Source organism: Solenopsis invicta, chromosome 13 (genome assembly GCF_016802725.1).
Source record: "Solenopsis invicta isolate M01_SB chromosome 13, UNIL_Sinv_3.0, whole genome shotgun sequence".
NCBI classification, from domain to species: domain Eukaryota; kingdom Metazoa; phylum Arthropoda; class Insecta; order Hymenoptera; family Formicidae; genus Solenopsis; species Solenopsis invicta.
Window position 1 is genome coordinate 14,922,352 of NC_052676.1, and position 15,732 is coordinate 14,938,083.

At 31.2% G+C, this 15,732-nt stretch overlaps 2 protein-coding genes across 4 annotated transcripts in view; one reads left to right on the forward strand and one right to left on the reverse strand.

Annotated features, from left to right (window-relative positions):
• Window positions 1–5,781, reverse strand: part of LOC105206378 (tubulin polyglutamylase TTLL5) — a 144,710-nt gene extending 138,929 nt beyond the window's left edge. For all 3 annotated transcript variants that reach the window (XM_039456866.1, XM_039456865.1, XM_039456868.1), the window contains exon 1: window positions 5,530–5,781. The gene's annotated coding sequence lies outside the window, so the exon portion shown is untranslated. The remainder of the gene's footprint in view (window positions 1–5,529) is intronic.
• Window positions 5,782–6,115: 334 nt separating this feature from the next.
• LOC105206286 (serine/threonine-protein kinase/endoribonuclease IRE1) lies at window positions 6,116–15,087 on the forward strand. The gene is made up of 13 exons (XM_011175821.3): window positions 6,116–6,856; window positions 6,946–7,066; window positions 7,150–7,192; window positions 7,357–7,736; window positions 7,922–8,129; window positions 8,260–8,501; window positions 8,587–8,927; window positions 9,011–9,168; window positions 9,398–9,684; window positions 9,943–10,239; window positions 10,602–10,774; window positions 12,233–12,424; window positions 12,875–15,087. Exons 1-13 carry the CDS (start codon window positions 6,773–6,775, stop codon window positions 13,250–13,252), a joined length of 2,904 nt encoding a protein of 967 aa, XP_011174123.2. The 5' UTR covers window positions 6,116–6,772; the 3' UTR covers window positions 13,253–15,087.
• Window positions 15,088–15,732: the final 645 nt, after the last annotated feature.

Genomic DNA, 15,732 nt, shown 5'->3' on the forward strand with positions numbered 1-15,732 from the left:
TTTCCACCCTAGGGAAAAAGTTACGTGATAGACCCCCTGGTCAGGCATAACGGTGTAGCAATTCGTCCTTTTTTGCACTTCTGCTATTGAATTCATTATTGTTATTCATGATTATTATCAATGTATCTCAAATTCTTATTTCTTGTTTATCTCGCTGCTTGTTTATTTTGATGTTCCAAAAATTCTTTTTTTGAGACTTTTAGGTCGTACGACTCCGGTTTTAATCTATAATGAAAAGAATTTAAAAAGACAAACATTTTCACACCTTACATGTTTTTTTAGATTTTCTAAATAATAGTAACAATTTTTTAAATTGACTTTTTTAAACTTTGATTCTAAATAATTTCCGAATGGATCAACGTTATATTGATCTTCGCTTTAAGCCAAATCTTTTTTAAGTTACTTCAAGCAATATAATATGGAGGATTCATTTAAAATTTTTGAGTTGAGGTTGAGGTTGAGGTTAAGGTTTCTTAGGACAGCAAATGAGGGGAAACCTAACTTTTATAAAAGAATTTTTCAAAATGATCAAACATATTTCATAATTTATCGTAAATTTAAAAATATAAATGGGAATAGACTATATATACTTTGTATAAAAGTATTAAGGTAGATTATTATATTTCTCAAACTATTATTCACGATAAGTGTTTCAAGTAAAACAATCTGTTTCGAGAAAAATCATCTAATAAAAACACATTTTTCGTAGATAAAGGTGCGCTTCAAGGTAATCTTTGTTTTTTTTTTTTAATGGAATTACATGATTTTTTTGCAATACAAATTTTCTAATTACACAGACCTATAAAATTTAGGAGGGGGAAGGGGAAGGTCTTGGGTTTGAACTTTAAAGAATATAGAATTTCGATATGCTGAAAACGAAATACGTTGTCCGTTTTTTCCTCCATCTTCTATTTTTTAAATAACTGCAATTTTTTTACAATTGTTGTAATACAATAATGTTATAACATTATGATACAATAATATTATAATATTATAATAGTACTAATAAAATATTGTAATAATATTATAATATTATAATACAATTGTATTACGAGTTGTATTACAATATTATGTCATAATACAATTGTATTATAATACAATTTTAAACCATGCCGATAAATTTTTTAAACTTATGTCGCCATATAGAATCTGTCATTTTCAATTCAACAACTGTAATTGTACAGTAGTAAAAGCAGAACCACGAGATACCGATCTTCATGTAATTCATACGCATTTTTAAAATTCTTGTTCTCCATATTGCATTCACTATTTTGAGTTGTACATTTTTGGCCTCAGATTTGAAATCAATAACCAAAAAAACTATACACATGTTCTTGTATATTTTAAAACTTTTTGAATTTTATACGGTAGCTGTGCGTCAGACCCGAAAGAATGTTATTGAATTTAAACCGTAAGTGACACGCGGGATGTATCTTTACTTTAAATTCAATAACTTTTCAATAAATAATCAAAAATTAATTTTTTTTTAAATTAAGAATTTGAACTAGAAGTACACAGTTACAAGTCTAAACGGTTAAATATGTTTGAGATTTTTTTCTTTCGAATAATTTGGTTTCAAATTTCGAAATTTATTACTTTTTTCGTAATTTTATTAAAGTTTTTCGATTGCACGATTTACATAAAACATTTTCATGAGTATTAAAAAAAATTTTTTTCATTATTGTAGGAACAGTTTTGAGTAAAATACCATAAAACAGATTCCGTTATCATTTTTATTTTAACCAAGAAAAAATAATAAAATTAATTTAAAAAAAATTCTTTATATAATTATTAAAAAAAAATAGATGATAAAAAACGAACAACATAGTCGTTTGCAGCCTATCGAAATCCTACATTCTTCGAACTTCGAAATGCAAGACTCTTCCCCCTCCCCTCCTAAATTTTGCAAATTTATATTCTTCTATATCAAATTATCAAAGTCGAGTTATTAAAAAATAAATAGTTTACAAAATATTTTATATTCATGTTAAAATAAATAACGGAATAAAATATTTTAAAGTAAAATATTTCGTAATCTATTAATTTTTTTATAACTGTGTATTAATATTTTTACGCGCAGAATAATAAGTTAAATCAAGTGGCGTAAAACACACAAATGCTATTTAAAAAAAGGTAGATATGTAATTATAGCACATTCTATGGAATGTATGCAAAATTTTTTAAAGCATTTATATTCCGATGTGTTCATTTATTTATGCATTTATATTTGTTATTTATATAAGGTACCCGAGTCGAATAAGGCCCACCTAACTTATTTTATTTTTTATAAATTCTATTTACAAAGATATTGAAATAAACTAACTGAGAATAAAATGTTGTTTATTTTAACCACTCGCCACAATAAAATTATCTTCTATATAAAACATTTTTAAGTAAACAAAAAAAAATGTTTTTAAACTCTGACGTTGGGCTTTATTAAATTCTTGTGCTTTTAATAAGGCCCGAATTAAAAATAAATTGAAAATAACAAAGAAATTAAGTATTATTTTCTAACTCACTGTTAAAATGATTATTAATCACAAATACGAAATCCTTTAAGATTTATTTTACTAGTAAAACATCACAATTATTTTTCATTTTGTCTATAATTAATATTTTAATTTTAAGAAATTCTGGCTATTTTAGTGCAATTTTAGCTTATGGAAAGTTAGCGTCATTGAAAATCATTATTCTCTGTTGCAAGCCACATACATAATAAACAAATGACAATGGCTATAACAATAAATATACAAGTGGGCCTTATTTATTAATACATTATTTATAAAAGGTATATTTATTCCAAAAAATTGATATACATATTTGTTTTTTCCTATAGTTAGAAAGTTAAATGATATTATAATATGTAGTAATAAACCATAAAATAATGTATACTTATTAAATTTACAACACATTTTTATAAAAACGACTGATTTACCCACTTTGTTACAAGCCTTCGTTGCACTGAATAAAGTGTTGCCTCCGGTATTAATTTCCTATTCAGTCTTTATCTACTTCCTATGACATATCTTTAAAGCATATATTTCAAACATAAAACGGGTTTTTAAATGGTAAATTGAAAAATGGGCCTTATTTAGTACTGGGTCTTATAGCTCAAGTACCTTATAGAATATCCCATTGTAAATAGTGCAACCAAATATCTCGAAAATTGAATCTGACAGATAAAAATATGTTTCGAGGAGATCGACACTTATATAAATATTTGGATTTTTTCCTCTTTCATCATTTGCCTGTTTACCTCATTATTATTTCTATTGCGCATAGTTTTCTATCGAGTAAGTTGTACTTTGTGGTGTCACATTTTAATTTTTCTTTTTACAACATTCAAATTTTTGTATTTCTTAATTTAAAATTGCGTTGAACAACCTTTTGCTCCGTTCTATCCCTCTTTTTTATCCAATTACAATCTTCACTAATTGACACTTATATGCAAGGAGTTCATGATTGTTCAAAAGAGACATCGGATATCAGACGACCACGGTAACTCTACTTCTATGTACACAGCTGTGTTGGCAATTTTCACACTGAAGAGGTTCCGAACCTACGATCGAAACGTATGCGTCTGTATACGTCTGTAATATTATCTATAAAATCTACGCACTCTGTTAAGCGCAGTGCGGCGGCTCGTATCAACATTATATATTTCTTTCGTGATTTATTTGAAGAAGCCTAGTATTCTTTTTAAAAATATTTTAGACAAAAGTAGTATGGAAGACGACAAATAATGTTAAAATCAATTTTCGTAAAAATCGATTTTTTTCTAGTTAATCCGTATATAAGTATTATTAAAATAAAGTTATCTAAAAACCAATAGTTTAAGAGTTTATATTTTATTGTAACATATTTTAAGGCAAAATATCTTGTAAACTATTCATTTTTTAAATAAATGTACATTAATATTCCTATGCGCAAAATAATGAGATAAATTGATTGGTATAAAACAAACACATAATTGCCTTTTAATAAAAGCAGATATATAATTGCATATTGCAAATTGCATTTTATATTTATACATTCAAATCCACATAAGCAATGGATCAAGATGATGATAAGTACAATGTTATAGCTGTAATCACCATTTTCTATGAAAATATTTAACATTTAACGTAGTTTCAATGATTTCTCTTCAGTTTAATATACTTTTTGTAGAAAGACAAGCCACCTCAACTTCCACGCTTTCTGATTTTGAATGAATAATTCGAGTTATACAAGCATTAATCCACAAGAAAATCTTTTTTGAATTATTAACAGACTAAAACTGTTTTGAAAAAGCAAATTTTTATATTGTTTTTAATTTGAATACATGCTTTGTATTTTAAAAAGCAGAGTTGGGTGATAATCAACTTAAAAAGTTAAAAAAATTTAAATAATAAGATTGAAAAAAATTAAACTTTAACTTATTGTTTCCAAATTAAATATTTACGTATGTTATACTAACAATTTAAAAAAGTTTAAATAATAAAATTAAAAAAAGTTAATAACTTTAACTTAATTTTAAATGAATTGACCTTTAACTACAATTAGTTATTTTTAAAGCACATAAATTTTAACTTATTAACTTTTTCCAAGGTAAACATTTACCTAAAAAAAAAAATATATATATATATAAAAGAAAAAAATACATTTCCTCATAAAAAAAATATTTTTTCATTATTTCATATAAATTTAAGTTCAATAAAATATTAAATTTACTTGATGATCATATAATGAGTCATATTTTGAGTAACTTTAATTTAACAGTTCAACTTTAAAAAATAACGTTCTAATTAGATATAAATAATACTTTTTAAAATTAACTTTTCATTAAATTTAATATTAATGTAACTTTTAAATAAGATAGATTTTTGTTGATGTAACTTTTAAATGTAACTAAATTAATTTTATAAACCATTAACTTTAACTTAATTTAGTTTAAAAAAAAATATTAACTTATCCAACTCTAAAAAGACAATTAAGACATTCGTTGAAAGACGATTGCAAATGTAATTTAATTGAAAATAATTGACTTGTATATACTTTGTACATAACAAAATTATACTTTGAGATAATGACGAACAAATAGCATTGATTTTGTAAGGTTTACTTTAAGTATGTCTTCGGAACACGGACTAAAGTAAAAAGTTTTAAAAAAAGAAATCGATGCGAGCACATTATCCACATTAGTATCGCTCGCGTGCGAACGTCAAAAATCCAAGTTAGGATCGGCGGAAGATAAGAGGGAGTGTAACACGAGAGCAAACAGAATATTTTTCAATAACAGACTTAGCAATATCGTTATAAGATTGTTAAATAAATTAAACTGTTTATTAATGTGATAATTTCGGCAAAAGAAGTTGGACAAACCGTTCTTATGGTCCGTATGCTAAATTGTTATGTCATTCGAATTGTGTTCGTTAGCAACACCATCGAGTTGGAAAAAACATGACGCTTGTCACATTGCCAGGTCTACTTGACGTGTTCGCTGCGCGTTTGTAAAAAATATTTAATAAACAGCAAGCGATTGGTACTTACTGCGACTTATGCGGATAATGAGTTATTGTTTATCGACTTTTACACCTTCAAAATCGACGAAGCATCACGACGAGTACTTAATTTTACAATATTCGTGGACCTGAATCGCGACCGGCGCCGATCGTAACCGTATCGTGGAACAGCGCAACGAATACTGACGGACTGACGGCCTCTGTCAATCGAATGTTAAATGCTCACATACAGTCTTTGACAAAAGTACCGGCACTACTGTCATGTGAGATTGCTCAGCCATAGACATGATGTAAAATAGATAGTACTATGAACGTAGGAATCATCGACATACAGGCTGGTATTCATACCGTCCGTTTTTATATTTAATAGCGTTTCCGAGTGCAGCGGGTTTTAACCCAATCCAAATCAAGATTAATAACGCCATATACTGGAATTATCCAATGAGAACTTAAAAATAGAGCGTGTGACGTCATTAATCGCCATGAACCGGGTTAGAAGCCACTGCACTCGAAAACGCTACCAGTTAGACTTGTCCAAATCTTAATTTCGATTTTTTGTCTAAACTTATTAATATGCAAACGAAACAAAAAAAAAACATGCAAACACTAATAAACGACTAGCAATCGAATGGCATTCTCAAAACTGTCGTAACTGTTAGTCCGACAGCTAACTTTACCCCGGTGTCTGATTGTGGCATGCGTATGCAGCATATGGATGTTGTGCGTAACGTATGTATGAGACACGTGTCCATATCAATATGATAAAACATTTCATGAAATGTGCGTGTCATTACTTACATCGCTTACATCTTTGTGAGATTGAGTTTGTCGACTGAATCTCTTAGAAGCTGAAGACAGCTGAAGAGACTCGTGATACAATGAGTAAAATATATTCGTTATGATGATTGTCTTATCGTTTCGGTTATATACGTATATTTATTGCGACATAACGCAAATGTATGATCTTGACAATCAAAGTTCTCTTTTTACTAGATCTCGTCTGCAAAATGTTGCGCTTCGTCTTTAATTAAGAATGAAGAAGCCAATATATAGATTTGCAGACTTGAGAATACAATCTTTATTATATGTTGAAAATGATCTGTGACAATTATGTTAATTACAATAATGTACGAGAATTACGAACCATCTTGCTCCAAAGTAACATAAACTGATGCGTCGCAACTGTTGTTACATGGAACTCGATTTACGCTGGCAGAAATTCATCCGCGTTCGTATGTCATATAATCAATGCTACATAAAGATTCTTCACGATGCAAAAGTGGATGACAGGTCGGTCAATGACGCTTGTTATCTTGACGATGCTTGCATTCGTCGTGGGACAACAAGCGGTAGATGTACGTAATACATTTTTCTTCCTTAAAGAGATTTTTTTGGATTCTTGTGATTAAAACTAAATTCAAACTGTTTTAAATGACATTAATAGAACTTTAACACCGAACTGGTAGCGGAACAAGATGACGCTCTTCTTTTATTCTCTACGCTTGGAGGATTGCTCGTGGGCGTCGATCAACGTTCTGGGAAAATACGATGGCAGCAAGATGATGGTAACAATTAGTTTGTTAGATCACATCAGAAAATTGAGATTTCATGTTTTATACGATATTTGTATACCATTGGTATGTTTTAGAACCTGTGGTTAAAGTGCCTATCAATCTGTCTGGAACTAAAATGTACGTTACTTATGCATTCTATTATATATGTTGATAAATTTTCAATACATGATTCGTGTATTGAAAATAAATGTGCAAAATTTTGACTGTAATATTTTGAAACACTTGTTAAATAATAAGATTAAGTGAAACATTATGTATTTGAAAATACTTTTGATTTCTAGGCCTATATTTCTACCGGATCCCAGAGATGGTTCGCTCTATCTTTTTGGTAGAGAATCGGAAGCATTGAAAAAGTTGCCATTTACTATTCCTCAGCTAGTTGCCAGTAGTCCATGTAGAAGCAGCGATGGTATATTGTACACTGGTAGAAAAATTGACACCTGGTTTAGTATCGACCCAATGACTGGTGAAAAGGAACAACTTTTAAGTTTTTATAAAGTAAAAGATACGTGTCCTCTGGAAATGCAAAATATTATTTTTGTTGGTCGTACGGAGTATAATATTATTATGGTCGACAGCAAGCGCAAAGACAGAAAATGGAATGTAACGTTCTATGATTACTCCGCTATGCAAATGGAACCCGATGTGACAGACAATTATGGTACGTTATCCATTTTCATAAAATGCGATAACATTTTCGGAATTGTTGGATTGTTGTCGAAGTATTACGAATTAAATATGCATTACACTGTCTTATATATGTATTACAATGTATGAAACGTATATTACACATATACATACATTTGTTGGACACACATTTATCGAAGAAAATTGATTTAATTTCAGATCTGGTACATTTTACTACAAGTTCAACAGGTCGTGTAGTGACCTTGGATAGAAGATTAGGCAGGATTCTTTGGAAATTGGATCTGAAAAGTCCAGTGATAGCCATGTATACTGTAACCAAAGATGGATTGCTAACAGTTCCTTTCACAAGTATTGCAGATTCGTTATTGGAAAAATTTGCGACAAAGCCGACTGATGTTCAATTGTTGTAAGTTGAATGAAACGTTTAAGAAGAGAAAGACTCTTTATCTCAAAAATTTGACAGAGAACACATTGATAGATTTCAAGTATATCTAATATATTAGTTTAACGATTAAAACATAATTTATCTTCTTTAGTCCAACTTTGTACATTGGACAGCATCGACATGGTCTTTACGCGTTACCGTCGCTTGTCGATTTGGATACGACAACTATATCGAGTAATGTAGGACACTTATTATTGGAGGGGCCATTGGTGACGTCACAACTTGATACGGATAACACAGTACCTTTGCCAGGAGATCATGTTTTTATTTCTAATATTGATATAGCCAACGACGGTTATCGGAGCAAGCGTACTGAAAATGTCATTATGTTAGGTAATATACACAAATTAAGATTATATCGTACATATATTGTATATTGTATATATTATATATATTTTTTGTACCTTTTGCAACTTAGGCCATTACAAGATGCCTGCAGAATATAAACCGCAAAATCAACTTCTTCAAATAACTGGGCGGTCCGATCCAATAATCTTGGAATCTTCGACATTGAATGTCACTGGGACCAAGTTATCTGTCGCCATGCAGTCGGATTTATCAAATGATACCGTGCAGTCGGAAAACAATCAAAATTGGCAGAGAATTATATCAAAAACTTACAGTGCGAGCAAAATGTGGCTCAGTCAACAGGAAAATGTAGATAAACTAATCGTGATCCCAATTATGTTGACAATTGGCACGCTTGTAGTTTGGTATATATACAAGCAATGTAAGGAGCAATCCCAACAATTGTCCCAGGTAAGTCATCACATGGATGTATAAAAAAGGCATAACAATAAGGCGTAACATTAAATATGAATTGAGATAAATTGATTGTTAAGGGTTCACGTGAGAGCAGTCGTATGAATTATTCTGGTAAATCGGGCAACTCAGTTGTTATGCCAGAAGAAATTGGGGATGGTTTGGTTAAAGTTGGAAAAATTACATTCGACACAGGACAGGTTCTTGGCAAAGGATGCGAAGGAACATTTGTCTACAAGTATGTGATACAATATATAGTGTTCAAAGATAGTAAACAAAGATAGTAAATGCTAAGCATGTAATTTACTTCAAGCTTACAGAGTAGCCTTTTATTTCTGCAGTACCAAGTATATTAACCAAGTATATTAACTGAATACGCATCTATAGATACTGACAACTTTAAATTTTAATTTTGTTTATATTTAAAAAGAATGTCTTCATCTTATGTAATTTCTTTTTTTGTTCAGAGGTGAATTTGATGGTCGTGCTGTAGCTGTGAAGCGGTTGTTGCCGGATTGTTTTACGTTTGCGGATCGGGAGGTAGCTCTCTTAAGAGAATCAGACGCGCACGCAAATGTAGTTAGATACTTTTGTACCGAACAAGATCGTATGTTCAGATATATTGCCTTAGAGCTAGCGGAAGCCACTTTGCAAGATTACGTGGCGGGCAAATACGATAGGGAAAAGATATCAGTTAAAAATATTTTGCATCAGGCTACATCTGGATTAGCACACCTTCATTTTTTGGATATTGGTGAGTTTAAGAAACGCATCAACTGATCTTTATTTTTAATTGTTTATAATTTAAGTGAAAGGTAATTGTTTATTTATAATCTTAGATGTAAGTGATGGATTTCTCAATGTATTGATTGATGAATTTGTTTATAAAAAAAATATTAATTTTGAGACACGTTTTAAAAATCTGTATACTTGATCTTGTTTGGATTTTTTTGGAAAGAATTTATTGAAAATTTTAATTAAAATTTATTGTATAAAATCTTGATGTACATAGTTCATAGAGACATTAAGCCTCACAATGTCTTGCTCTCTGTACCTGGACCTCGTGGAGAGGTACGCGCCATGATATCAGATTTTGGATTGTGTAAAAAACTCCAACTCGGTCGCGTATCATTTTCGCGGAGATCCGGTGTCACTGGAACTGACGGCTGGATCGCACCAGAGATGTTGAATGGAGAAAGGACGACGTGCGCGGTCGACATTTTTTCGCTTGGCTGCGTTTTCTATTATGTTCTTTCCGGTGGCAAGCATCCTTTTGGTGATCCATTACGAAGACAAGCTAATATTCTTTGTAAGTAATAATCAAAGCAAAATTTCCAAATTATTTTGCCTTGGGTTCCATTCGTTTTTTCTTTTTTTTTTATGTACGAACCGTTCTATATATCTTATGAATCAAATAAAGAGAATATATTGTAATAACTATGCAGCAAAGAGAGATGGCAATAATTCTACAGATTATATTGTAATTGAATGTGCATTTGTCCAATAGCTATTTGCCCAATTACACAGTTATGAAATAACATCAACTGCCAATGACAATTATATTATGATAATCATTTGTTACATGCGTATTGTATTGATTTATTCTTTTCATCTTTGAAATAAGATTGTAATCGTCATTTACCTACTTGGTCCGTTCTGTTTCCATTGTAGGTGACGAGAGCAATCTAACAGCTCTCCAAGAAATATCTTCGTATGATAGAGAATTGGCATTGCTGCTTATTAAGGCAATGATATGTAGTAATCCTGCCGGGAGACCACCAGCTTCGGCAATATGTAATTTTCCAATCTTTTGGAATTTAGCAGAAATTCTGGGATTTTTTCAGGTATAGAATAAAATTTATTATTTCCATCATACATTTTTTATTAGCGTTTTTGCGAATAAAATAAATAGGAATACAATGACGTTCTCAACAAAAGTGATGAGGTGTAGAAGAGGGGGTGGGAGACAGAAAATAATAATATGGAAATGGAAAGGGAATGAAATAGAGGAGATGAAAAGGTATAAATATCTGGGGTACATGATGATAGCAAATGGGGGACAGAAAGACCATATAGAGGAAAGAGTCAAAAAAAGGGGCGGTGGTGATGAGAGGTATGGGGAATAGGAAAAAGGAAATTTGGAAAGGGCTGGGCTAGAAAGATGTGGTTATTTGATAGGTTGGTGGACGGTAGTTAGCTATGGTGCAGAAATTTGAGGGTGGAAAGAAAGGGAAGGGGTAGAGAGGATACAGGACAGGTATTTGAAATGGGTAATAGGGGTGGGAAGGTACACACCGGGGTACATGGTAAGGGAGGAGATGCAGAGGAAAAAATTAAGGGGAAGGGCAGGAATGAAGGCATGGAGTTATGAAAAGAAACTGGGAGAAGGAGGAGGGGAGTTGGCAAGGTTGTGTTGGGAGGAGATAAGAGGTAGAGCAAAGGAGGGAAAGGTGATGGAAAAATGAGAGGAAGAAAGAAGAGGTTTTTATGAAGAAAAGAGCTGGAATATCAAGGAGATAGAAAAGTTGAGAGAAGAGGGAGAGTTAAGGGGGGAAGAGGTGGTAGCAAGAGAGAGGAGGCGGCAGGAGGAGGAAAGGTGGGAAAGAATTAGGAGCTCGAGGTTCAACAGATGGTATAACAGAGTGAAGGGGAAGGGAGTACTGGAATACTTGAAAAGGGATTGGAAGGAGGAAAGATGGAAAAGGATTGCGACGTTTAGGTTTAGGTTAGGAGACGGTATGAGAGGAGGTAGATACTGGGAAGAGAAAGAGGAAAGAAAGTGTAGGATATGTGGATGGGGAGAGGAAACGTGGGAACATATATGGGAGGAATGCACGGATTGGGGGATGGAAAAGGGATGGCAGAAGATGATAGAAGAGGTTTTAGGTGAGAGGGGGAGGGAGAGGTTTGGATGAAGAGGTTGGAGGAGATGAGGGAGAGAGGAGGTTGGCTTGGAATGAATGAAAGTATGGAAGGAAGGAAGGAAAATGCGGCGGAAACGGAGGTCCAAGGAGTGAGTGTAGAATGATGTATGGATGGATGAGTGTGTACTTCGTTCTCTCTTCTCTTTCGTGCGGAATGAAAAGATGCGAGAAGCATAGGTATTTTGTAAGCGGAGCGGAGGTCCGCAGTATACCCCGCAAAGGGAATAAAGCACTACTACTATTACAATGACGTTCTCAAGTTATATCTTGTAAAATTTAAGATTCTCATGACGTCTATTTTGAATTATGTATCTAAAGTAAGAAATTGCGTGAATCTCTGTCGTTTTGTCTATTGTGTTATTGTAATTTATGCGACAGGATATCAGCGACCGGGTGGAAAAGGATCAGTCCGACAGTCCAGCTTTAATAGCGTTGGAGACTTCTGGCGAGTGTGTAACAGGGGGCGATTGGAGATTGTACATAGATCTTGAAGTTGCAACAGATTTACGCAAATACAGAAGTTACCAAGGCGTGAGCGTAAGAGATTTACTTAGGGCTTTACGGAACAAGGTTAGTGAGAATGTTGGTAGGTTGACAAGCATAGCGTTAAAATTAATGTTAAAATTTGGCAATGATAAATTATTATTTCTTTTGCTCTTTTCCTTTCTTTCTTTTCAACATTTTAGTTCTAAATTTGCTGAAACTCTGCATTATATGAAGAATGACAATAAATGAAATAAAGAATAAAAATTGAAAATTAGAAGACAGAATAAAATTAAGATTTCAGATAGCACACATTAATCTATATATGATTTATGTTTTCTTAATTTCCTAATCTAATAAATATAATTTTAGGAAATGTATGTAAAACCAACATATATTACTTGGAATGTATTTCGTTTAATTAAATAGCTGCATAGATATGTTTAAAATAATCAAGGAAAAATGTGATAGTTTTAGCATTATATCTTAATTGTCTTTTATATCAACTTATTAATATTTGCGTGTTATTTTTTTTAGAAACATCATTACAGAGAACTAACCCCGAAGGCACAGGAGAGTCTCGGCGAGATTCCTGACAAATTCACAGAATATTGGCTGTCCAGATTTCCATGCTTATTGTGCCACGTGTGGTGCGCGATGCAAAACTTTCGAGACGAGTCGAGCCTAAAACAATACTATCACCCACATTATACTTTTGCAAGTGCTTACGAAGGACAACAACCGATTATACAGACGGATAGAGTTAGTAACACAGTATCGACATCGATCAGAATGCGAAAAACGGACGGCGTCGATTGGAGCTCAAATCGTACAAGATATCGTGGTCAAAGAAGGAAGCAGGACAAGAAGAAGCAGGAGGAACCGACACCGTGGTTGCTGCATTCACCGAATTGAACCATCTCAATACTACTATAAATTAAGCAAAGATGAAGAAAAATGCTATTGTACGCAGATATTTGCGTATGAAAATGAAAATTCCGTTTAGTTGGAATTACAGTACTATACAACCAATACTATAAGATTACAGTTTCACTTTTAATCGAAAGAGAGAACTGAAATCGTTCTAATTACAAGCTCTTTTTTTATACAATAGCGTACTTGAGATTACACATGTATCTTTTATACCTCTTTTAATCCGCGATAGAAATGCCAATTTGATGCATTTTTTTGTGAGGCATGTCAATAACTCCTTATCTTAGATAGTATTCTATGTAAAATATATAAAAACAGCAGGAAAACGGCATGTTACGGCAATGAATAATTTACAATAAGCATGCAAAAGGTCCTTTATTCCAATTCAGGATTTGATGAAATCCAGATTATTCAATGTGTCTGCTATTAGAGATCTTGTGCCGAAGAATAAGATAAACATTAATATAGCATAGATTTATGTAGATGGGTTGCACACATTTACATACGATAATTGACGATAATATTGAAAAATCTAAGTATGTCAAATATATTTTCGTCATACAATGCGCTAGATGAAAACAATGCAAGATTAGGCAAAACAGTAATGAGAAAAATGCATCTTTTCTTTCTAAGAGCATAGAAGGTAATCACTTTTTTTCTCCAAAGCAATCATCCGCAATCGGACAAAGAGAGAACCGATTGTCTATTCGCCATTTTTGTGTCTCGAACAGGAGCATGTAGCCTATCTGTATAAGTCTAATGATTAATAAACTACAACTTTTATATAGAGTATTGTTATTAGAGTTTTAGAAATGGGACCAATACGAAATATACTTATAAAATCGAACGTTTATTTGACATTTAGAATTTCCTTCAAATATTTTGTAATGATGTTCTGATTTCCCTTGAAGATCTCGTTGGCAGTTCGACGAATTACAGTCATTCATTTAAACGCGTTTAACATAAAACCTTGTAGCATTTAATCGTCACTCACAGTCGAATAAAATATTTAAAAGAATTCGTATGTAATGAAATGCCATATTTTTTAGTTAGGAAAATGCAGGTCCTAAAATTATTATTTTTGATCATGGATATTTGATACTCTTTTATATGTTTTCTCTTCACTGTAAACAGTAAAATATATTTTAAAATATAAGAAAATATGCGTATATATGCCTGTTATTAAATATTATGGAAATATACATGGATGTTATTAAATGAAGAAAGAATTTAGCGAGAGTATTAATAAGTATCAAATAAAGATAAATATATTGATTTAATAATAATAGTGAAATTATTATTTTATCGAGCAGGCGATAGCATTCACCAAATAGAATATAAAATGGCTGTGTGTAGAAACATGTACATAGATATATAAAAATGTATATGGTAGATATGTACGAACTCTATATATTCTTTATACACAACTTATGCGCACGCATGTGCGCTCTGTACATACAATACACTATCTTGTAATTTGAATGTAGTTTGTGTGCAGCTATGTATGAAAGAGACGTGTTTTACATAATATTTATTTTTAATGTCTATAAAATTGTAAAGCAAAATATTATTAGCTTCTTTTAAAATTTTTAAAATCAAGTGCTTATCCTAAGATTTTTCTTCAATGTTAATTTTTATTTTAATAATATAACTTGGAACGGAGAAACTGTATTATATAATTTAACATCACACTTATACACATCTCTTTAAGTAGTTATATAAATAAGGCATATTTGAAGTTTGTAAATCAAAACTGTATGGCATTATTAAGTGACTAATTTGTATGAAAAATAGAAAAGTTGTGTTTGGAGAGCGTGCGATAAGCGTTATCACATTATTCTATCTTTATCCTTCGTTATGTATATTTTATCTTTATCATTCGTTATGTAATAATACAATAGCGCGCTCTCAGAACGGCCAAAGATATATGTATAAAAGATACAAGATGAATAGACTAATAAGTAGTACATTGAACTATCAAACACGTGAAACATGATAATTGGTTAATCAATGATTATTTTTGGAAAATTTTTCTTAATTTATACACTTAAATATTTGAATATTTTTCAGAAACACTCAAAAATACTCAGAGTTTACATTTTTTCTTTCTTTTTTAGAACTTTTAATACACGTGAATTTTGAAATATCTTGAAATTTCTCATTTCATAAATTTCATAAATCATTTCTAAAAGATATTTTTTTGTCTTTTTTTAGATTTTATAAATTTCATTAGAAGTTGTATGTAGAATAAAAAAACTTGTATATCATCTTAATCAATTTCAAAATTAACATATATGAAAAATTCTGAGAAAAAATGTGAACCTTTTAAGAATTTTCAAATTGTATTTCAATTTGTATAAAAAATATGAGAAAGTTGTAAAATTATACACAAATTTCAAAAAATTTTTAAAAATTATATAAAAAATTCTGAGAAAAATTTTCATTAAGTATAGCAAATATTT

Coding starts and splice junctions, on each gene's coding strand:
- LOC105206286 (XM_011175821.3), top strand. CDS start 6,773: ATGCAAAAGTGGATGACAGGTCGGTCAATGACGCTTGTTATCTTGACG. Junction 7,193..7,356: donor AATCTGTCTGGAACTAAAAT/GTACGTTACTTA, acceptor TTTGATTTCTAG/GCCTATATTTCTACCGGATC. Junction 10,775..12,232: donor AAATTCTGGGATTTTTTCAG/GTATAGAATAAA, acceptor TTTATGCGACAG/GATATCAGCGACCGGGTGGA.